Here is a 23,293-nt window from a genome sequence, read left to right as displayed (position 1 = left end):
GAGAGGAAGGGGCCGGTGGGGCTCTGAGAGGAAGGGGCCGGTGGGGCTCTGAGAGGAAGGGGCCGGTGAGGCTCTGAGAGGAAGGGGCCGGTGGGGCTCTGAGAGGAAGGGGCCGGTGGGGCTCTGAGAGGAAGGGGCCGGTGGGGCTCTGAGAGGAAGGGGCCGGTGGGGCTCTGAGAGGATGGGGACGGTGGGGCTCTGAGAGGATGGGGACGGTGGGGCTCTGAGAGGATGGGGACTGTGGGGCTCTGAGAGGAAGGGGACGGTGGGGCTCTGAGAGGAAGGGGACGGTGGGGCTCTGAGAGGAAGGGGACTGTGGGGCTCTGAGGGGAAGGGGACGGTGGGGCTCTGAGGGGAAGGGGCCGGTGGGGCTCTGAGGGGAAGGGGCCGGTGGGGCTCTGAGGGGAAGGGGCCGGTGGGGCTCTGAGGGGAAGGGGCCGGTGGGGCTCTGAGGGGAAGGGGCCGGTGGGGCTCTGAGGGGAAGGGGACGGTGGGGCTCTGAGAGGAAGGGGACGGTGGGGCTCTGAGGGTGGAAGAGGACGACAGAGGGGTCTGAGAGTGAAACTGGAGAATGGAGGAATCTGACGGAGGAAGAGCAGGACAGAGGGGTCTGAGAGTGAAACTGGAGAATGGAGGAATCTGACGGAGGAAGAGCAGGACAGAGGGGTCTGAGAGTGGGAGTGGAGGATGTAGGAGTCTTGACGGTGGAAGAGGTATATGTAGGAGTCTGAAGGAGGAGGATGGAGGGATCTGAGCGCGGAGGAGGAATACAGAGGAGTCTGAGGGAGGAAGAGATCGGAGGGGCCTGAGGGAGAAAAAGGACAAAGGGGCCTGAGGCAGTAAGAGAATGGTGGAGTCTAAAGGTTGGAGGACAGAGGGGTCTTGAGGGAGGAAGAGAACAAAGGGGTCTGGAGGGTGGAGGTATTTGGAGGGGAAAGATGGAGGAGCAGCATGGAGGGTTTGGAGGAGAAAGGTCTGGAAGGTGGATGACAGAGTAATCTGGAGGGGGAGAATGGAGGGGTCTGGAGGGAGGAAGAGGATGAAGGAATTTGGATGACTGAGCGGGATAGACAGAGGGGTATGGAAGGGTTGGAAGAGGACAGAGGAGTTTGAAGGGAAGAAGAGGACAGAGAGTTCTGTAGGGAGAGGAGAGGGGTCTGGAGTGGGAATGACAAAGGGGTCTGGAGTGAGGGGTGGGCATGGTGGGGTCTGGAGGGAGGAAGAAGACAGGGATCTGGAGGGAAACTGGGGAGGATAGAGGGATGAGGAGAAGGGTCTGGAGGGAGGATGAAGACGGAGGGATCTGGAAGGGTAAGGAATGATTGATCTGGAGGGAGAGGACGAAGGGTGGAGGAGTCTGAAGGGAGGAAAAGATTGGAGAAATCTGGAGGCTGGAAGGGAGCAAGAGGATAGAGGGGTCTGGAGAAAGGAAGAGGACGGAGGGATTTAGATAGGCTAGGAGGAGGGGTCTGAAAGGAGGAGGACGCAGTGGTCTCCAGAGAGGCTGAGGACAGAGGAATTTGGAGGGGGAAAGATGGAGGGATCTGGAGAGAATGGGTGAGGATGGAAGGGTCTGCAGGGTGGAAGAAGATGGAGGAGCGATGGATGCAGGGGAGACTGGAAGGGGGGAATGGAGGGGTCTGGAAGGGGAGAAATGATAACTGGTGCTGGATGAAGAAGGACGGAAGTATCTGGAAGGAGAGAGGACGGAAGGGTTAGGAAGGGGAGAACGGAGAGGTCTAGCAGTGCGAGGACGGAGAGGTCTGAAAGGGGAATGACAGGGGTCTGGAGGGAAGAGGATACAGGAGACTTCCCAGAAGTAGCAGCCTATTACCCTCTCCAATTGGTCACTTGTATGGGGAATATTCAGGACGAGCTTGTATAGCATTGTACTATTTAGTCGGTGACATCCTTCTCTTGGGCCCACAGCTTGGGGTTGGCTCAATGGCTCCTGTTGACCTGTGTGGATATAATCTGACCTGTTATCTTCCGCAGGAGTCTGCTTTCCTTGTGGGCAACATTCAGCCGGCCTGTGCGATGTGCATCTGACACGGCAGAGGATGGAGACGTTTACCTCTCAGAGAGCTGTGTGCGAGTAAGAACTGCCCTATCCATAGCTCGTGGAGGTTGGCCACATTCACACTTCTATGGGAGGTCATCGCTACCGTAGGTGTGAATGGCACCATCCCACAGTGGCAGCGGCTTTACGTATCTCACCATGTGAGCGAGTGACCTCATGTTGTGACGCAGTGTCACCTCTGTATTACAGAGACTGCGGCAAGTGATCCGCGACCCCGAGTTTCTGAGGCTTCAGGTGGACAGTGGCGGCTGCTCGGGATTTCAGTATAAATTCTCCCTGGACACTCATGTAACGGAGGAGGACAGGTAAGGGCCACAGTGGCCTCTGAGAAATGGACTCCATTTGGTGGTATAACAGAGGGGGGAGGGAGGTTGAGCGGAGAGAGAAGACGAGCTGAGGTGGTGTGAACACGTAGAACAGAGGGGGTAAAGACTTTAAGTGGTGGGGGAAGCGATCGAGCAGAGGAGTAAGGGAGGTGGAGACATGGAGGAGCAGGGGCGGGAAGCCATTGAGCAGAGCAAAAAGGGAAGTCTAGTGGAGGGTCGAGAGAGGATGAGTGGCACAGACGGGAGGGGTAAGAGAAGAATAGCAGAGGGAGGTAGAGAGATTGAGCCGAGGGGGTGGGGGGAGGTCGGACTGAAGAGTAAAAGTGCCTGAGGGTAGCAGTGAGAGAAGTCCAGCAGAGGAGTAAGAGTGGTGAATAAGAGGGGGAAGAGAGAACCTGAGGAGGAGGGGAAGTGTTGAGCGAAGGGTGTAGAGTGGACCAGCAGACAAGGGGGTGGAAGAGAAGTCGAGCAAAGTGGGGAGAGAGGAGGAGAGCGTGAACTTGGGGGACAGAAGATGAGTGTAGTGAGAGAAAATGAGCGGAGAGCACCACAAGCTAACAGTGAGGTAAGACGAGATGTCGGGAGAGCGGAAAAAAGGAGAGAGGATGAAATGAAGGGAGATGGACCGAATGGGAAAAGGAGAGGATGAGCGGAGTGAGAGGAAGACCAGACAAGCAGGGCAAGTGATGACGAGTGGAGGAGAGTGGAAGCGTGACTGGGGCGGTGGGAGGATGATTGGGACAAGTTAAAAACAAACGATGGGGAAATTACAGAGAACAACCAGGAGGAGAAGTCAACGTGTGGAGGGGGAGAAGATGAGACTAAGGGGGAATAAGGCGATATGAGAGGGAAAGAGGATGAGCGTAGGGAAGAGGGAGGGAGAGGATAAAGATGAAGGAGAAAAAGTGTGGAGTAGGAGGAAAGGATGAGATGAGGAGGGAGTGAGGACGAACAGAAAGGATTGATGAGAGGATGAGCCAAGGAGGAGTGGTCCTCAAGTGGAGAGTGGGAGAGGACAACCAATAGGATTAAAGGAGAAGTGGTGGTGGAGGAAGGACAGGAGAGGAGAGAGGATGAGCGAAGTTAGAGAAAGAGTGGACAAGTGGGAGGAGGACACAATGTGCAAAAGAGTGAGAGGAGACGAAAAATGGGTGGGCGGAGAAAACGAGTGAAGCAACTGGAGAAAGAGGACGAGCTTTGGGAGGGGATGAGCCGGAGGGAGTGGTATGGATGAGAGGGTAAAGTAGAGTGCATGATCGGCAAGAGTGGCAGGGGGGTAACATGACAAGTGGAGGAGGGAGAGTAGGTGAGCTGACAGTGGAAGAAGGGGAAAGTTAACGAGAGAGAGAGAGATGGTCATAACATAAAGATGTACAATGGATATAAAAAGTCTACACGCCCTAACAAATCCCAAGTTTTGTCCTGTAGAAGAATCATTCTAGAACTTTTCCCCTTTTAATGTCACTCATAATCTGTACAAATCCACTGAGAAACAAACAAATCATTTCAGGTCGACAAAGAAAAATAAACAACTAAATAATGTATTTGCATAAGTCTGCACACCCTTACACTAATACTTTGTTGCAGTCTCCTGTGACTTTCTGGCAGGTTCAGTCTTTGGTTCGGGGTTCATCACATCTAGAATCGATGATCTTTGCCCCCTCCTCCCCTTATGTCAGATTGCGGGGGTCTCCTGTGTACAGCGCCCTCTTCAGGTCACTACAAGTTTTCTTTTGGACTCTGGTCCGGGCTCGGTCGTTCCAGAACTTCCATCTTCTGCTGATTTGGAAGGCGCTCAGGGTCGTTGTGCTGAAAGGTGACATTTATCTTCAGCTTTTCAGCCGGGGCGGAAGGTTCTGATGTAAAATCGGCTGCTGCTTGGACTTCTGGCCAAAACATTGCCCCTCATCAGACAGAACACGTTCCTCACATGGTTTTAGCAGCACATAAACAGGCGTGGATGGCGTTCTTTCCCCCATAGGCTGGACATATTAAGAATTCTACTGTTGTCACATGCAGGACACAACCAGGACAGCCACAGATTCCTGCAGCACCTTTAGTGTTGATGTCAGCACAGATATTCATATGGGCACAATACCACATCTCCTGGGCCGGGGAGGACACCATCTGATCATACCACATCTCCTGAGCCGGGGAGGACACCAACTGATCATACCACATCTCCTGAGCCGGGGAGGACACCAACTGATCATACCACATCTCCTGGGCCGGGGAGGACAGCAACTGATCATACCACATCTCCTGGGCTGGAGAGGAGATTGTCTGATTATACCACATCTCCTAGGCTGGGGAGGACAGCAACTGATCATACCACATCTCCTGGGCTGGAGAGGACATTGTCTGATTATACCACATCTCCTGGTCCGGGGAGGACAGCAACTGATCATACCACATCTCCTGGGCTGGAGAGGACATTGTCTGATCATACCACATCTCCTGGGCCGGGGAGGACACCATCTGATCATACCACATCTCCTGAGCCGGGGAGGACACCAACTGATCATACCACATCTCCTGAGCCGGGGAGGACACCAACTGATCATACCACATCTCCTGGTCCGGGGAGGACAGCAACTGATCATACCACATCTCCTGGGCCGGGGAGGACACCATCTGATCATACCACATCTCCTGAGCCGGGGAGGACACCAACTTATCATACCACATCTCCTGGGCCGGGGAGGACACCAACTGATCATACCACATCTCCTGGGCCGGGGAGGACACCGTCTGATCATACTATATCTCCTGGGCCGGGGAAGACATCATCTGATTATACCACATCTCCTGGGCAATGGGGGGACAGGTATGATCATACCATGTCTCCTGAGCCGGGGAGGACACCAACTGATCATACCACATCTCCTGGGCCGGGGAGGACAGGTCTGATCATACCACGTCTCCTGGCTCCTGGACCGGGGAGTACACCATCTGATCATACTATAGCTCCTGGGCCGGGGAAGACATCATCTGATTATACCACATCTCCTGGGCCATGGGGGGACAGGTATGATCATACCATGTCTCCTGGGCTGGGGGGACATCATCTGATTATACCACATCTCCTGGGCCGGGGAGGATATGGTCTGATCATACCACATCTCCTACGCTGGAGAGGACATTGTCTGATTATACCACATCTCCTAGGCTGGAGAAGACAGATCTGATCATACCACATCTCCTGGGCTGGGGAGGACAGATCTGATCATACCACATCTCCTGGGCTGCAGAGGACACCAACTGATCATACCACATCTCCTGGGCTGGGGAGGACAGGTCTGATCATACCACGTCTCCTGGCTCCTAGACCGGGGAGTACACCATTTGATCATACTATATCTCCTGGGCCGGGGAAGACATCATCTGATTATACCACATCTCCTGGGCCATGGGGGGACAGGTATGATCATACCATGTCTCCTGGGCTGGGGAGGACATCATCTGATTATACCACATCTCCTGGGCCGGGGAGGATATGGTCTGATCATACCAGATCTCCTAGGCTGGAGAGGACATTGTCTGATCATATCACATCTCCTACGCTGGAGAGGACATTGTCTGATTATACCACATCTCCTAGGCTGGAGAGAATATTGTCTAATCATACCACATCTCCTAGGCTGGAGAGGACAGATCTGATCATACCACATCTCCTGGGCTGGAGAGGACATTGTCTGATCATACCACATCTCCTAGGCTGGAGAGAATATTGTCTAATCATACCACATCTCCTGGGCTGGGGAGGACAGATCTGATCATACCACATCTCCTGGGCTGGGGAGGACAGATCTGATCATACCACATCTCCTGGGCTGCGGAGGACACCAACTGATCATACCACATCTCCTGAGCCGGGGAGGACACCAACTGATCATACCACGTCTCCTGGGCCGGGGAGGACATCATCTGATTATACCACATCTCCTGGGCCATGGGGGGACAGGTATGATCATACCACATCTCCTAGGCTGGAGAGGACATTGTCTGATTATACCACATCTCCTGGGCTGGAGAGAATATTGTCTGATCATACCACATCTCCTGGTCCGGGGAGGACACAGTCTGATCATACCACATCTCCTGGTCCGGGGAGGACACAGTCTGATCATACCACATCTCCTGGGCCGGGGAGGACACAGTCTGATCATACCACATCTCCTGGGCCGGGGAGGACACCGTCTGATCATACCACATCTCCTGGGCTGGAGAGGACATTGTCTGATCATACCACATCTCCTGGGCTGGAGAGGACATTGTCTGATCATACCACATCTCCTGGGCCGGGGAGGACACCGTCTGATCATACCACATCTCCTGGGCTGGAGAGGACATTGTCTGATCATACCACATCTCCTGGGCCGGGGAGGACACAGTCTGATCATACCACATCTCCTGGGCCGGGGAGGACACCAACTGATCATACCACTTCTCCTAGGCTGGGGAGGACATTGTCTGATCATACCACATCTCCTGGGCTGGAGAGGACACCGTCTGATCATACCACATCTCCTGGGCTGGAGAGGACATTGTCTGATCATACCACATCTCCTGGGCTGGAGAGGACATTGTCTGATCATACCACATCTCCTGGGCCGGGGAGGACACAGTCTGATCATACCACATCTCCTGGGCCGGGGAGGACACAGTCTGATCATACCACATCTCCTGGGCCGGGGAGGACACAGTCTGATCATACCACATCTCCTGGGCCGGGGAGGACACCAACTGATCATACCACATCTCCTAGGCTGGGGAGGACATTGTCTGATCATACCACATCTCCTGGGCTGGGGAGGACACCGTCTGATCATACCACATCTCCTGGGCTGGAGAGGACATTGTCTGATCATACCACATCTCCTGGGCTGGAGAGGACATTGTCTGATCATACCACATCTCCTGGGCTGGAGAGGACATTGTCTGATCATACCACATCTCCTGGGCTGGGGAGGACATTGTCTGATCATACCACATCTCCTGGGCCGGGGAGGACACCGTCTGATCATACCACATCTCCTGGGCTGGAGAGGACATTGTCTGATCATACCACATCTCCTGGGCTGGGGAGGACACCGTCTGATCATACCACATTTCCTGGGCTGGAGAGGACATTGTCTGATCATACCACATCTCCTGGGCTGGGGAGGACACCGTCTGATCATACCACGTCTGCTGAGCTGGGGAGGACATTGTCTGATCATACCACATCTCCTGGGCTGGGGAGGACACCGTCTGATCATACCACGTCTGCTGGGCTGGGGAGGACACCGTCTGATCATACCACATCTCCTGGGCTGGGGAGGACACAGTCTGATCATACCACATCTCCTGGGCCGGGGAGGACACCGTCTGATCATACCACATGTCCTGGGCTGGGGAGGACACAGTCTGATCATACCACATCTCCTGGGCCGGGGAGGACACCGTCTGATCATACCACATGTCCTGGGCCGGGGAGTACACCGTCTGATCATACCACATCTCCTGGGCTGGAGAGGACACAGTCTGATCATACCACATCTCCTGGGCCGGGGAGGACACCGTCTGATCATACCACATGTCCTGGGCCGGGAGGGGGGGGGGGACATGGTATAACACAAGTTATGTGAAGCAGAACTATCAGCAGCAAAATGTTCGTTCTGCTTCGCATAACTTGTTTTATTTACTGCCCCATTCTATGTCCTGTTGTGTATAAATATGTGACTTTAGATTTTGTGTTATACCATGCCTGATACTGATACTGAGCCTGAAGAAGAGACCTGAGTAGTCTCAAAAGCTTGCTATTATTACCATCTTTTCAGTTAGTCATTAAAAGGTATCAACCACTGAGGACTTCAGTTCTTTTAAACCATTTTTTTTTTTTTTATAATTTTAGGTTAATTTTAACAGTGAGAGAATATCCAAAATAAAATCCAGAAAATCCCATTGTATAAATGTATTTGCATTTTGCAGAGAGAAATAAGTATTTGATCCTCTACCAACCATTAAGGCTATGTGTCCACGGTAGAATGTTGCTGCGGATTTTTCTGCATGAAAATCCACAGCTTTCCCGCAAAATCCGCACCTTTTCAAAGGTGCGGATTTGCCGCGGAATTGCCGCGGATTTTGGTGCGGATTTTTTTTTTCTTTTCTTCGGCGCTCCATTGGGAGACCCAGACGATCGGGTGTATAGCTACTGCCTCCGGAGGCCACACAAAGCACTACACTAAAAAGTGCAAGGCCCCTCCCCTTCTGGCTATACACCCCCCGTGGGATCACGGGCTGCTTCAGTTTTATGCTTTGTGCGAAGGAGGTCAGACATCCACGCATAGCTCCACTGTTTAGTCAGCAGTAGCTGCTGACTATGTCGGATGGAAGAAAAGAGGACCCATACAAGGGTCCCCAGCATGCTCCCTTCTCACCCCACTTTTGTCGGCGGTGTTTGTTAAGGTTGAGGTACCCATTGCGGGTACGGAGGCTGGAGCCCACATGCTGTTTTCCTTCCCCATCCCCCTGAAGGGCTCTGGTGAAGTGGGATCTTACCGGCCTCCAGACTCTGAGGCCGGGCTCCATCCACAGACCCGGAGATCCTGCTGGATACGGAGCTGGGTACCATCAGGGACAAGGCCCTGCAACATTCAGGTACTCTGTGTCCCCGTACAGACAGGCACAGACACACTCCAGCGTTGCTGGGTGTTCTAGTGCGCCGGGGACGGTAGCGCTGCGCGCTTGGGTTATACTCACTGCAGCTTAGCTGAGTGAGTTTATGTGTGGGGAACTACCGCGCCGACCGCCATGATGACTGCGGCGCGGCTGAGACTTGTGGTGCGCCGGGGACTTCGCGCCGACCGTGCTTTTACGACGGCAGCGCTTATAAATTTAGTCCCCGGCTTCTGCGGCCTAGCTCCGCTTCGTTCCCGCCCCCAGCCCTGTCAGTCAGGGAAGGGGAGAGACGCTGTACAATAGTCAGCGCCGAGGGCTGGAGTCTTATTTACATACTCCAGCCCTCTCACTGGGCACAGTGGGACGCCAGTTTCCCGCTCTTGTCTGCAGCACGCCCACGGCCCGCCCCTCTTCACAGGACGCCGGCAGCCATTCCTGCACGCAGTCTGAGCTGGAGAACGGACATAGCCCTGGGAGACCCAGACAGGGGATTCTGGCGACCACACACCCGCTGTTTAGCGGGCGGTAAGCAGCACTTAAGTGCTGACCCCACTAGTGCCACAGTGTTGTTTTTGTGTACTTTTATCTATACCTATATATTGCACTGTACGGTCGCTTCTTGGCTTATACCCCTATATTGCTCTGAGGAGACAACAGCATGTCATCCGCAAAAAGCAAGGGTGCCAAGGCACGGGCTTCATATGCTGCCTGTACCGCATGTGGGGCTGATCTACCGGCAGGTTCCACTGACCCCCATTGTGTGCAATGTTCGGTCCCTGTGCCACTTCGTCAGCCGGAGTCTATGCTAGTAGTGGCCCAGGCAGAGACGCCTGTGAACCCTGCCCCGGTGACGGGGACAGAGTTTGCAGTTTTTGCTGATAAGATGTCTGTGACTATGACAAAAATTCTGGAAACTTTGCAGTCCAGGCCGGTCACTCAGACCATGGGTACTGCTGATTCTAGTCCCCCTCAGTTGGAACTAATCCGTGCTCCAAGGGGGTCCCAGACATCACAGGCTGAAGGCTCTGACTCGGACGACAGTCCCAGGCAGCCTAAGCGAGCTCGCTGGGAGAGACCCTCGGCGTCATCACGCTGGTCAGGGTCTCAGCGAGAGGATTCTCTGTATGATGAGACAGAGCTAGGTGATCAGGAGTCTAATCCTGAGACTGCTCTCAACCTGGATACCCCTGATGGTGACGCCATGGTGAATGATCTTATAGCGGCCATCAATAGACTGCTGGATATTTCTCCTCCAGCGGAGGAGGCAGCAGCACAGCAGGAGAAATTCCATTTCAGGTATCCCAAACGTAAATTGAGTACTTTCCTGGACCACGCTGACTTCAGAGAAGCAGTCCAGAAACACCATGCTTATCCTGATAAGCGTTTCTCCAAACGTCTTAAGGATACACGTTATCCCTTTCCCCCTGACGTGGTCAAACGCTGGACCCAGTGTCCAAAGGTGGACCCCCCAATCTCCAGGCTTGCGGCTAGATCCATAGTTGCAGTGGAAGATGGGGCTTCACTTAAAGATGCCAATGACAGACAGATGGACCTTTGGTTGAAATCTGTCTATGAAGCTATCGGCGCGTCGTTTGCTCCAGCATTCGCAGCCGTGTGGGCACTCCAAGCTATTTCAGCTGGTCTGGCGCAGGTGGACTCTGTCATACGTCCATCAGTGCCACAAGTGGCGTCCTTGACATCGCAAATGTCTGCGTTTGCGACTTACGCTATCAATGCGGTCTTGGACTCTACCAGCCGTACGTCAATAGCGTCCGCCAACTCTGTGGTTTTACGCAGAGCCTTATGGTTAAAGGAATGGAAAGCAGATTCTGCTTCCAAAAAATGCTTAACCAGTTTGCCATTATCTCAAGACAGACTGTTTGGTGAGCAATTGGCAGAAATCATTAAACAGTCCAAGGGTAAGGACTCTTCCTTACCACAGCCCAGATCAAGCAAACCTCAACAGTGGAAGGGACAGTCGAGGTTTCGGTCCTTTCGAGGTTCGGGCAGGGCCCAATTCTCCTCGTCCAAAAGGACTCAGAAGGAGCAGAGGAGTTCAGATTCCTGGCGGACTCACTCACGCCCAAAGAAAGCAGCCGGAGGAACCACTTCCAAGCCGGCTGCCTCATGACTTTCGGCCTCCTCTCTCCGCATCGTCGGTCGGTGGCAGGCTCTCCCGCTTTTGCGGCGTTTGGCTGCCACAGGTCAAAGACCGGTGGGTAACAGACATTTTGTCCCACGGGTACCGGATAGAGTTCAGTTCTCGTCCTCCGCCTCGGTTCTTCAGAACTTCCCCACATCCCGACCGAGCCGATGCTCTTCTGCAGGCGGTGTGCTCTCTAAGGGCAGAAGGAGTGGTGATCCCTGTTCCTCTTCAGGAACGAGGTCAAGGTTTTTACTCCAATCTGTTTGTGGTGCCAAAAAAGGACGGCTCTTTCCGTCCTGTTCTGGACCTAAAACTGCTCAACAAGCACGTGAAAACCAGGCGGTTCCGGATGGAATCTCTCCGCTCCGTCATTGCCTCAATGTCTCAAGGCGATTTCCTAGCATCAATAGACATCAAAGATGCTTATCTCCACGTGCCGATTGCTCCAGAGCACCAGCGTTTTCTACGCTTCGTTATAGGAGACGAACACCTTCAGTTCGTAGCCCTGCCGTTTGGTCTGGCGACAGCCCCACGGGTTTTCACCAAGGTCATGGCAGCAGTGGTAGCAGTCTTGCACTCTCAGGGACACTCGGTGATCCCTTACTTGGACGATCTACTTGTCAAGGCACCCTCTCAAGAGGCATGCCAACACAGCCTGAACGTTGCGCTGGAGACTCTCCAGACTTTCGGGTGGATCATCAACTTTTCAAAGTCAAATCTGTCACCGACCCAATCACTAACATATCTTGGCATGGAGTTTCATACTCTCTCAGCGATAGTGAAGCTTCCGATGGACAAGCAGCGTTCACTACAGACAGGGGTGCACTCTCTCCTTCAAGGCCAGTCGCACCCCTTAAGACGCCTCATGCACTTCCTGGGGAAGATGGTGGCAGCAATGGAGGCAGTCCCGTTTGCGCAGTTTCATCTGCGCCCACTTCAATGGGACATTCTCCGCCAATGGGACGGGAAGTCGACGTCCTTAGACAGGAAAGTCTCCCTTTCCCAGATGGCCAAGGACTCTCTTCAATGGTGGCTTCTTCCCACCTCATTATCACAGGGAAGGTCATTCCTACCCCCATCCTGGGCGGTGGTCACGACAGACGCGAGTCTGTCAGGGTGGGGAGCAGTTTTTCTCCACCACAGGGCTCAGGGTACGTGGACTCAACAGGAGTCCACCCTTCAGATCAATGTTCTGGAAATCAGGGCAGTGTATCTTGCCCTACAAGCCTTCCAGCAGTGGCTGGAAGGAAAACAGATCCGAATTCAGTCGGACAACTCCACAGCGGTGGCTTACATCAACCACCAAGGCGGGACACGCAGTCGGCAAGCCTTCCAGGAAGTCCGGCGGATTCTGATGTGGGTGGAAGCCACGGCCTCCACCATCTCCGCAGTTCACATCCCCGGAGTAGAAAACTGGGAAGCGGACTTCCTCAGTCGCCAGGGTATGGACGCAGGGGAATGGTCCCTTCACCCGGATGTGTTTCAGGAAATCTGTCGCCGCTGGGGAAGGCCGGACGTCGACCTAATGGCGTCCCGGCACAACAACAAGGTCCCAATTTTCATGGCACGGTCTCGCGATCACAGAGCTCTGGCGGCAGACGCCTTAGTGCAAGATTGGTCGCAGTTCCAGCTGCCCTATGTGTTTCCCCCTCTGGCACTCTTGCCCAGAGTGCTACGCAAGATCAGGTTCGAGTGCCGCCGCGTCCTGCTCGTCGCTCCAGACTGGCCGAGGAGGTCGTGGTATCCAGATCTGTGGCATCTCACGGTCGGCCAACCGTGGGCGCTACCAGACCGGCCAGACTTACTGTCACAAGGGCCGTTTTTCCATCTGAATTCTACGGCCCTGAACCTGACTGTGTGGCCATTGAGTCCTGGATACTAGCATCTTCAGGATTATCCCAAGGGGTAGTGGCCACCATGAGACAGGCTAGGAAGCCCACGTCTGCTAAGATCTACCACAGAACGTGGAAGATTTTCTTATCCTGGTGCTCGGCACAGGGAGTGTCTCCCTGGCCATTTGCATTGCCTACTTTTCTTTCCTTCCTGCAATCCGGTTTGGAAAAAGGCTTATCGCTCGGCTCCCTTAAAGGGCAAGTCTCAGCGCTATCGGTATTTTTTCAAAAGCGTCTAGCACGACTTCCTCAGGTACGCACGTTCCTGCAGGGGGTTTGTCACATCGTCCCTCCGTACAAACGGCCGTTAGATCCATGGGATCTGAACAGGGTACTAGTTGCTCTCCAGAAGCCGCCCTTCGAGCCTCTGAGGGATGTTTCACTTTCTCGACTCTCACAGAAAGTGGCCTTTCTGGTAGCGGTCACGTCTCTTCGGAGGGTATCCGAGCTGGCAGCGCTGTCATCCAAAGCTCCCTTCCTGGTTTTTCACCAGGACAAGGTAGTGCTGCGCCCAGTTCAGGAGTTTCTCCCTAAGGTGGTATCCTCTTTTCATCTCAATCAGGATATCTCCTTACCTTCCTTTTGTCCTCATCCAGTTCATCGGTTTGAAAAGGATTTGCATTTGTTGGATCTCGTGAGAGCACTCAGAATCTACATTTCCCGCACGGCGCCCCTGCGCCGCTCGGATGCACTCTTTGTCCTTGTCGCTGGTAAGCGCAAAGGATCGCAGGCTTCCAAATCCACCCTGGCTCGATGGATCAAGGAACCAATTCTTGAAGCCTACCGTTCTGCTGGGCTGCCGGTTCCATCAGGGCTGAAAGCCCATTCTACCAGAGCCGTGGGTGCGTCCTGGGCATTACGACACCAGGCTACGGCTCAACAGGTGTGCCAGGCAGCTACCTGGTCGAGTCTGCACACTTTCACCAAACATTATCAGGTGCATACCTACGCTTCGGCGGACGCCAGCCTAGGTAGAAGAGTCCTGCAGGCGGCGGTTGCCTCCTCGTAGGGGAGAGCTGTTTTGCAGCTCAAACTTGAGGTATTACTTTACCCACCCAGGGACTGCTTTTGGACGTCCCAATCGTCTGGGTCTCCCAATGGAGCGCCGAAGAAGAAGGGAATTTTGTTACTTACCGTAAATTCCTTTTCTTCTAGCTCCAATTGGGAGACCCAGCACCCGCCCTGTTTCCTTCGGGATTTTTGGTTTTTTCGGGTACACATGTTGTTCATGTTGAACGGTTTCAGTTCTCCGATGTTACTTCGGATTGAATTTGTTTAAACCAGTTATTGGCTTTCCTCCTTCTTGCTTTTGCACTAAAACTGAAGCAGCCCGTGATCCCACGGGGGGTGTATAGCCAGAAGGGGAGGGGCCTTGCACTTTTTAGTGTAGTGCTTTGTGTGGCCTCCGGAGGCAGTAGCTATACACCCGATCGTCTGGGTCTCCCAATTGGAGCTAGAAGAAAAGGAATTTACGGTAAGTAACAAAATTCCCTTCTTTTCCCAATTCTGAAGCCAAAATCCGGATCAAAATCCGCAACAATAATTGACATGTTGCAGATTTTTCCGGATCAAAATCCGCACCAAATCCGCCGCGGAAAAATCCGCAGCATGGGCACAGCATTTCCAAAAAGCCATAGAAATGGCTGGGAAGTGCCGCTGCTGCAGATTTTCGGGAAATCCGCGGCTTTTCCGCGAGAAATCCGCAGCAAAATCCGCGCATTTTCCGCAGCGTGGGCACATAGCCTAAGAGTTCTGGCTACAGAAACTTAAGGCCCTGTCACACACAGATAAATCTGCCGCAGATCTGTGGTTGCAGTGAAATTGTGGACAATCAGTGGTAGGTTTGTGGCTGTGTACAAATGGAACAATATGTCCATGATTTCACTGCAACCACAGATCTGCCAAAGATTTATCTCTGTGTGTGACGGGGCCTTTAGTCGCTCCTAATCCCCTCATTCCCTGCATTACAGACGGCTCTTACATTGTCCCCTGTATAAAGCCTCCTGTCCACAGACTAACCTCTACAATATGAGTAAAGGCCACTTTACACACAGAGATAAATCTGCGGCAGATCTGTGGTTGCATTGAAATTGTGGACAATCAGTGGCAGGTTTGTGCCTGTGTACAAATGGAACAATATGTCCATGATTTTACTGCAACCACAGATCTGCCAAAGATTTATCTCTGTGTGTGACGGGGCCTTAAGACCAAAGAGCTTTCTAAGGCGGCTTTCACACTTGTGTCGTTTTGCATCAGTTGCAATCCGTTGTGTGACTGATGTGTTGCAGATAGTGGCACAACTGATGTGACTGATGCTGCAAAAAAGATCAGTTGGTTTTTATTTACTGTTTTACCGGGGGGGCGGCTATTGTGAACAATCAGCTGATCGTTCACAATAGCCGGGCGATCAGCTGATTGTTCACAATAGCCAGCCACCGGGCGATCAGCTGATCACCCAGTGGCCAGCTATCGTGAATGATCAGCTGATCGCCTGGTGGCTGGCTATCGTGAATGATCAGCTGATCACCCAGTGGCCGGCTATCGTGAATGATCAGCTGATCGCCTGGTGGCCGGCTATCGTGAATGATCAGCTGATCACCCAGTGGCCGGCTATCGTGAATGATCAGCTGATCGCCCAGTGGCCAGCTATCGTGAATGATCAGCTGATCGCCCAGTGGCCGGCTATCGTGAATGATCAGCTGATCGCCCAGTGGCCAGCTATCGTGAATGATCAGCTGATCGCCCAGTGGCCAGCTATCGTGAATGATCAGCTGATCGCCTGGTGGCCGGCTATCGTGAATGATCAGCTGATCACCCAGTGGCCAGCTATCGTGAATGATCAGCTGATCGCCTGGTGGCCAGCTATCGTGAATGATCAGCTGATTGCCCAGTGGCCGGCTATCGTGAATGATCAGCTGATCACCCAGTGGCCAGCTATCGTGAATGATCAGCTGATCGCCTGGTGGCCGGCTATCGTGAATGATCAGCTGATCACCCAGTGGCCAGCTATCGTGAATGATCAGCTGATCGCCTGGTGGCCGGCTATCGTGAATGATCAGCTGATCGGCCAGTGGCCAGCTATCGTGAATGATCAGCTGATCGCCTGGTGGCCGGCTATCGTGAATGATCAGCTGATCGCCCGGTGGCCGGCTATCATGAATGATCAGCTGATCGCCCAGTGGCCAGCTATCGTGAATGATCAGCTGATCGCCCAGTGGCTGGCTATTGTAAACAATCAGCTGATCGCTTGGTGGCCGGCTATCGTGAATGATCAGCTGATCGCCCAGTGGCCGGCTATCGTGAATGATCAGCTGATCGCCCAGTGGCCGGCTTTCGTGAATGATCAGCTGATCGCCCGGTGGCCGGCTATCGTGAATGATCAGCTGATCGCCCAGTGGCCAGCTATCGTGAATGATCAGCTGATCGCCTGGTGGCCGGCTTTCGTGAATGATCAGCTGATCGCCTGGTCGCCAGCTATCGTGAATGATCGCCTGGTGGCCGGCTATCGTGAATGATCAGCTGATCGCCCGGTGGCCGGCTATCGTGAATGATCAGCTGATCGCCCGGTGGCCAGCTATCGTGAATGATCAGCTGATCGCCTGGTAGCCGGCTATCGTGAATGATCAGCTGATCGCCCGGTGGCCAGCTATCGTGAATGATCAGCTGATCGCCTGGTGGCCGGCTATCGTGAATGATCAGCTGATCGCCCGGTGGCCAGCTATCGTGAATGATCAGCTGATCGCCCAGTGGCCAGCTATCGTGAATGATCAGCTGATCGCCCAGTGGCCAGCTATCGTGAATGATCAGCTGATCGCCCAGTGGCCAGCTATCGTGAATGATCAGCTGATCGCCCAGTGGCCAGCTATCGTGAATGATCAGCTGATCGCCCAGTGGCCAGCTATCGTGAATGATCAGCTGATCGCCCAGTGGCCGGCTATCGTGAACGATCAGCTCATCGCCCAGTGGCCAGCTATCGTGAATGATCAGCTGATCGCCCGGTGGCCGGCTATCGTGAACGATCAGCTGATCGCCCAGTGGCCAGCTATCGTGAATGATCAGCTGATCGCCTGGTGGCCGGCTATCGTGAATGATCAGCTGATCGCCCGGTGGCCGGCTATCGTGAATGATCAGCTGATCGCCTGGTGGCCGGCTATCGTGAATGATCAGCTGATCGCCCAGTGGCTGGCTATTGTAAACGATCAGCTGATTGCCCAGTGGCCGGCTATCGTGAACGATCAGCTGATCGCCCGGTGGCCGGCTATCGTGAACGATCAGCTGATCGCCCAGTGGCCGGCTATCGTGAATGATCAGCTGATCGCCTGGTGGCCGGCTATCGTGAATGATCAGCTGATCGCCTGGTGGCCGGCTATCGTGAATGATCAGCTGATCGCCCAGTGGCCAGCTATCGTGAACGATCAGCTGATCGCCCAGTGGCCGGCTATCGTGAATGATCAGCTGATCGTCCAGTGGCTGGCTATTGTAAACGATCAGCTGATCGCCCAGTGGCCGGCTATCGTGAATGATCAGCTGATCGCCCAGTGGCTGGCTATTGTAAACGATCAGCTGATCGCCTGGCTATTGTGAACAATCAGCTGATCGTTCACAATAGCCGGCCACCGTGCAATCAGCTGATCGTTCACAATAGCCGGCCACCGTGCAATCAGCTGATCGTTCACAATAGCCGGCCACCGTGCAATCAGCTGATCGTTCACAATAGCCGGCCACCGTGCAATCAGCTGATCGTTCACAATAGCCGGCCACCATGCAATCAGCTGATCGTTCACAATAGCCGACCACCGTGCAATCAGCTGATCGTTCACAATAGCCGACCACCGTGCAATCAGCTGATCGTTCACAATAGCCGGCCACCATGCAATCAGCTGATCGTTCACAATAGCCGGGCGATCAGCTGATCGTTCACGATAGCCGGCCACCGGGCGATCAGCTGATCGTTCACGATAGCCGGCCACCGGGCGATCAGCTGATCGTTCACAATAGCCGCCGCCGGCCGATCAGTTGATCGTTCAGCCGCCGAGAGAGAGACACTGATTTCAATGATTAAACATAATAGCTAAGCATCCGCAGTGAAAACAAAAGGATTCCGCCGCTCAAAAAACGTTATATGCTGCGTTCCTGCCACCCGACGCAGTGGTTGCAACGCAAGGCCATTAGTTGCAATCCATTGTCCCTACAAGTCTATGGAGAAAAAATGGAATCCTGCAAAATATTTTGCAGGATACCGTATTTCCTCAAGGCGACAGATTGCAACTGATGCAAAACAACGCAAGTGTGAAAGCAGCCTAAGGGTGTCAGGGACAAGATCATAGACCTGCACAAGGCTGTAATGGGCTACAAAACCATAAGTAAGACGCGGGGTGAGAAGGAGAAACTGCTGGTGCAATAGTAAGAAAATGGGAGAAATACAATATGAGTGTCAATCGACATCGATCAGGGGCTCCGTGCAAAATCTCACCTCATGGGGTCTCCATGATCATGAGGAAGGTGAGAGATCAGCCGAAAACTATACGGGGAACCTGTTACTGATCTCAAGGCAGCTGGGACCAGTATCACCAAGACAACCATTGATAACACATTACGCTGTAATGGCTTAAAATCCTGCATTGCCTGCAAAGTCCCACTGCTCAAGAAGGCCCATGTGCGGCCGGCCCGTCTGAAGAAGGCCCATGTGCAGCCGGCCCGTCTGAAGAAGGCCCATGTGCGGCCGACCCGTCTGAAGAAGGCCCCTGTGCGGCAGGCCCGTCTGAAGAAGGCCCCTGTGCGGCAGGCCCGTCTGAAGAAGGCCTCTGTGCGGCCGGTCCATCTGAAGAAGGCCCTTGTGCGGCCGGCCCGTCTGAAGAAGGCCCATGTGCGGCCGGCCCGTCTGAAGAAGGCCCATGTGCGGCCGGCCCGTCTGAAGAAGGCCCATGTGCGGCCGGCCCGTCTGAAGAAGGCCCATGTGCGGCCGGCCCGTCTGAAGAAGGCCCATGTGCGGCCGACCCATCTGAAGAAGGCCCATGTGCGGCAGGCCCGTCTGAAGAAGGCCCCTGTGCGGCCGGTCCATCTGAAGAAGGCCCTTGTGCGGCCGGCCCATCTGATGTTTGCCAATGAACACCTGGATGATTTTAAGAGTGATCGGGAGAAGGTGCTGTAGTCAGATGAGACAAAAATTCAGCTCTTTGGCCTTAACTCAGCTCGCCGTGTTTGGAGGAAGAGAAATGCTGCCTATGTCCCAAAGAACAACATCCCCACTGTTAAGCATGGAGGTGGAAGCATTATGATTTGGGGGTGTTTCTCTGCTAAAGGCAGAGGACTACTTCACCGCATCAATGGGACAATGGATGGAGCCATGTACTGTAAAATCCTGAGTGACAACCTCCTTCTAGGACATTAACAATGGGTCGTTGCTGGGTCTTCCAGCACAACAATGACCCAAAACATACAGCCAAGGTAACAAAGGAGTGGCTCAAAAAGAAGCACCTTAAGGTCATGGAATGGCCCAGCCAGTCTCCAACCCTTAATCCCATAGAAAACTTATGGAGGAGCTGAAGCTCCGAGTTGTCGAGCGACTGCCCCAAAATCTTAATGATTTAGAGATGATCTGCAAAGAGGAGAGGAGCAAAATCCTCCTGACATCAAACCTCATCATCAACTACAAAAACACCTGACCGCTGGGCGGCCAACAAGGGGACGGCCAAGTATTAAGACTTGTTTGCCGGAGGGATCCAATACTTATTTCTCTCTGCAAAATGCAAATAAATTTATATAATTTATACAGTGTGATTTTCTGGATTTTATTTTGGATATTCTATAACTGTTAAAATTAACCGACCCTTAAAATTATAGACTGTTCATGTCTTTGTCAGTGGGAAACTTACACAATCAGCAAGGGATCAAATACTTATTTCCCTCACTATACAACCACAGCCACCATCAGAGGGTGCAAACACTTTTCCATTTTTCCCTGAATATGATTTCAGTATGATTCTCAGTGGATTTGTACAGTTTATGGGCGACATTAATGAGGCAAAGTTCTGAAATTACTCCTTGTGGTAGGGTTCATCTACATGAAAAAACCCTGGGAATTTGCCAGGTTCATTTTACAGTGATGTACTCGGTATCAGGGAGAAGCACTTTGAGCTTCGAGGACTTTTGCAGGGTTTTCAATACACAAATATTGGACCCTCAAACTGAAGAGACATGCATAGATGCCGACTTACTGCAAAATTTTCAGCAACTGCATATCACTCAGTTGTTGGATTGGGAGATTGGTGCTACTACATGGATCCCTGTGATGTCTGGGGGCTAGCAGTGAGCGGATCCCTGCCGGGAGGCAGAGAGCGGATCCCTGCAGAGAGCAGTAAGCAGATCCATCAGGTTCAGCAGAGAGCGGATCCCTGGGAGCGGCAGCAAACTGATGTTTGTGTGACTTTTCACCTGCAGAAATGTCGGATCATTCAGAACAAGACATTGAGACACAATTAGAAGCTACTGAAGTGTCAGAAATCCCAGCACATGTGCACTCACATATATTGCAATTTTTGGGTGAGAATCACAGGTGGAGTTCAATAGGAGAGGCATTGATGGTGTCTGTTGGAGTCACAGGTGGAGTTGATCGGAGGAGGGACATGGATGGGGTCTGTTGGGGTCACAGGTGGAGTTTGTCGGGAGAGTCATGGATGGTGTTTGTTGGGGTCTCAGGTGAAGATGATGGTTGGGGGAGAGGCATGGGTGGTGTCTGCTGAGGTCACAGGTGGAGTTTGTCGGGAGAGTCATGGATGGTGTTTGTTGGGGTCTCAGGTGAAGATGATGGTTGGGGGAGAGGCATGGATGGTCTCTGCTGAGGTCACAGGTGGAGTTGTTCGGGGGGGGGGAGGCATGGGTGGTGTCTGCTGAGGTCATAGGTGGAGTTTGTCGGGAGAGTCATGGATGGTGTTTGTTGGGGTCTCAGGTGAAGATGATGGTTGGGGGAGAGGCATGGGTGGTGTCTGCTGAGGTCACAGGTAGAGTTCAGGGGGAGAGGCATGGATGGTGTCTGTTAAAGTCACAGGTGGAGTTGATCGGGGGAGAGGCATGGATGGTCTCTGCTGAGGTCACAGGTGGAGTTGTTCGGGGGAGAGGCATAGATGGTGTCCATTGGGGATCACAGCTGGTCAGTTCACACTGTCTTTCACCCGCAGGGTGTTCGGGGAGGACGGGGCGCATGTGGTGATTGATGTGCACAGTCTGCGACTGGTCCGGGGCAGCACCATTGAATTTAGCGAGGAGTTGATCCGAAGTTCCTTCCAGCTGTCGCATAACCCTCAGGCTGAGCACGGCTGCTCCTGCGGAACCTCTTTTTCTCTTAAGTTGTGATGACATGGACTTCACTTCTCCGTCCACATGCAGATCCCTCGTCCGCTGCTGCCTGTAAATAAACCTGTATGATACCTACAATGAGTCCAGCATCCGGTCACATAAGATATGGGGGGTCCTGACTATAAGCATAGAATATTAGAGTTGGAAGGGACCTCCTTGGTCATGTAGTCCAACCCCCTGCTCAAAGCAGGATTCACTAAATCAGTGTTTCTCAATTCCAGTCCTCAAGACCCACCAACAGATCATGTTTTTAGGTTTTCCTCAATATTAGACAGGGAATAATTCCATCACCTGTGCAACATTAAGGAAATCCTAGAAACCTGATTGAGGAAAACATGATCTGTTGGTGGGTCTTGAGGACTGGAGTTGAGAAACACTGCACTAAATCATCCCAGACAGATGTCCGTCCAACCTCTTTTTAAAGACTTCCATTGAAGGAGAACTCACAACCTCTCGTGGTCGCCTGTTCCACTCATTGATCACCCTTACTGTCAAAAAGATTTTTTCTAATATTTAATCTGTGTCTCCTCCCCATCAGTTTCATCCCATTGCTTCTAGTCTTTCCTTGTGACATTGAGAATAAAACTGATCCCTCTACAGTGTGACCGCCTGTAAGATATTTGTAGACCGCTATTAGGTCTCCTCTCAGTCTTCTCTATTGCAAGCCAAACAATCCTAAATCCTGTAACCGTTCCTCATGGCACATGGTTTGCAGACCAGTCACCATTCTGGTCACTCTTCTCTGAACTTGCTCCAGTTTGTTTATGTCTTTTTTAAAATGTGGTGCCCAGAACTGGACACAATATTCCAGATGAGGTCTGACCAAAGAGGAGTAAAGGGGATAATGAGTTCACGTGATCTAGACTGTATGCTTCTGTTAATACATCCTAGAATGGCGTTTGCCTTTTTTGCTGCTGCGTCACACTGGTGATTCCTGTGCAGTCTGTGATCTATTAGTATACCTCAGGCTATGTGTGCACGTTGCGTACTTCACTGCAGAAATTTCTGCAGCGATCTGAAGAGCACACGTGCGCTTCAAGTCGCTGCCGAAAATGTCCGTAGTGAAAAAAAAAAAAGCCAATTCCATGCGCTCTGCCTGCAGCTCCTGCCATAGACAGAGCAGGGGCTGCCGGCAAAGCGCAAGGAAGAAGTGACATGTCACTTCTTAGAACGCGCGCTTCTGGCAGCAGCCGTAGTGCTGCGCTCTAAGACGCCACGTGCGCACGGCCCCTGCACAATCTCCATAGATTATGCAGGGAACGCAGGACACGCATGTAATTACGCAACCTGCGCACATAGCCTAAGGGGTGCTTCACACACAGCGAGCTCACTGCCGAGATCGCTGCTGAGTCACGCTTTTTGTGACGCAGCAGTGACCTCATTAGCGATCTCGCTGTGTGTGACACTGAGCAGCGATCTGGCCCCTGCTGCGAGATCGCTGCTCGTTACACACAGCCCTGGTTCGTTTTCTTCAAAGCCGCTCTCCTGCTGTGACACACAGATCGCTGTGTGTGACAGCGAGAGAGCGACAAATGAAGCAAGCAGGGAGCAGGAGCCGGCGTCTAGCAGCTGAGGTAAGCTGTATCCAAGATAAACATCGGGTAACCAAGGTGGTTACCCGATATTTACCTTAGTTACCAGCCTCTGCAGCTCTCACGCTGCCTGTGCTGCCGGCTCCGGCTCTCTGCACATGTAGCTGCTGTACACATCGGGTTAATTAACCCGATGTGTACAGCAGCTAGGAGAGCAAGGAGCCAGCGCTCAGTGTGCGCGGCTCCCTGCTCTCTGCACATGTAGCTGCATTACACATCGGGTTAATTAACCCGATGTG

At 52.9% G+C, this 23,293-nt stretch overlaps 1 protein-coding gene across 1 annotated transcript; it reads left to right on the top strand.

The window, feature by feature from the left end:
* Positions 1-1,534: 1,534 nt before the first annotated feature.
* Positions 1,535-22,064, top strand: ISCA2 (iron-sulfur cluster assembly 2). Its single transcript, XM_075332573.1, has 4 exons — positions 1,535-1,557; positions 1,996-2,095; positions 2,270-2,385; positions 21,285-22,064. The coding sequence occupies exons 1-4, from the start codon at positions 1,535-1,537 to the stop codon at positions 21,457-21,459; spliced, it is 414 nt and encodes a 137-aa protein (XP_075188688.1). The 3' UTR covers positions 21,460-22,064.
* The last annotated feature ends 1,229 nt before the right edge of the window (positions 22,065-23,293 follow it).

The sequence above is a fragment of the Anomaloglossus baeobatrachus genome, unplaced genomic scaffold, assembly GCF_048569485.1.
Source record: "Anomaloglossus baeobatrachus isolate aAnoBae1 unplaced genomic scaffold, aAnoBae1.hap1 Scaffold_382, whole genome shotgun sequence".
Taxonomy (NCBI): domain Eukaryota; kingdom Metazoa; phylum Chordata; class Amphibia; order Anura; family Aromobatidae; genus Anomaloglossus; species Anomaloglossus baeobatrachus.
The sequence above is the reverse complement of the archived record's forward strand: the minus strand, read 5'-3'. Positions and strand labels throughout refer to the sequence as shown.

What these genes read in the sequence shown, in the direction of transcription:
- ISCA2 (XM_075332573.1), top strand. Translation starts at nt 1,535, where the DNA reads ATGGAGGGATCTGGAGAGAATGG. An exon ending in GAGGGATCTGGAGAGAATGG is followed by an intron (nt 1,558 to 1,995) that starts GTGAGGATGGAA and finishes TATCTTCCGCAG; the next exon opens with GAGTCTGCTTTCCTTGTGGG. An exon ending in TCTCAGAGAGCTGTGTGCGA is followed by an intron (nt 2,096 to 2,269) that starts GTAAGAACTGCC and finishes TCTGTATTACAG; the next exon opens with AGACTGCGGCAAGTGATCCG.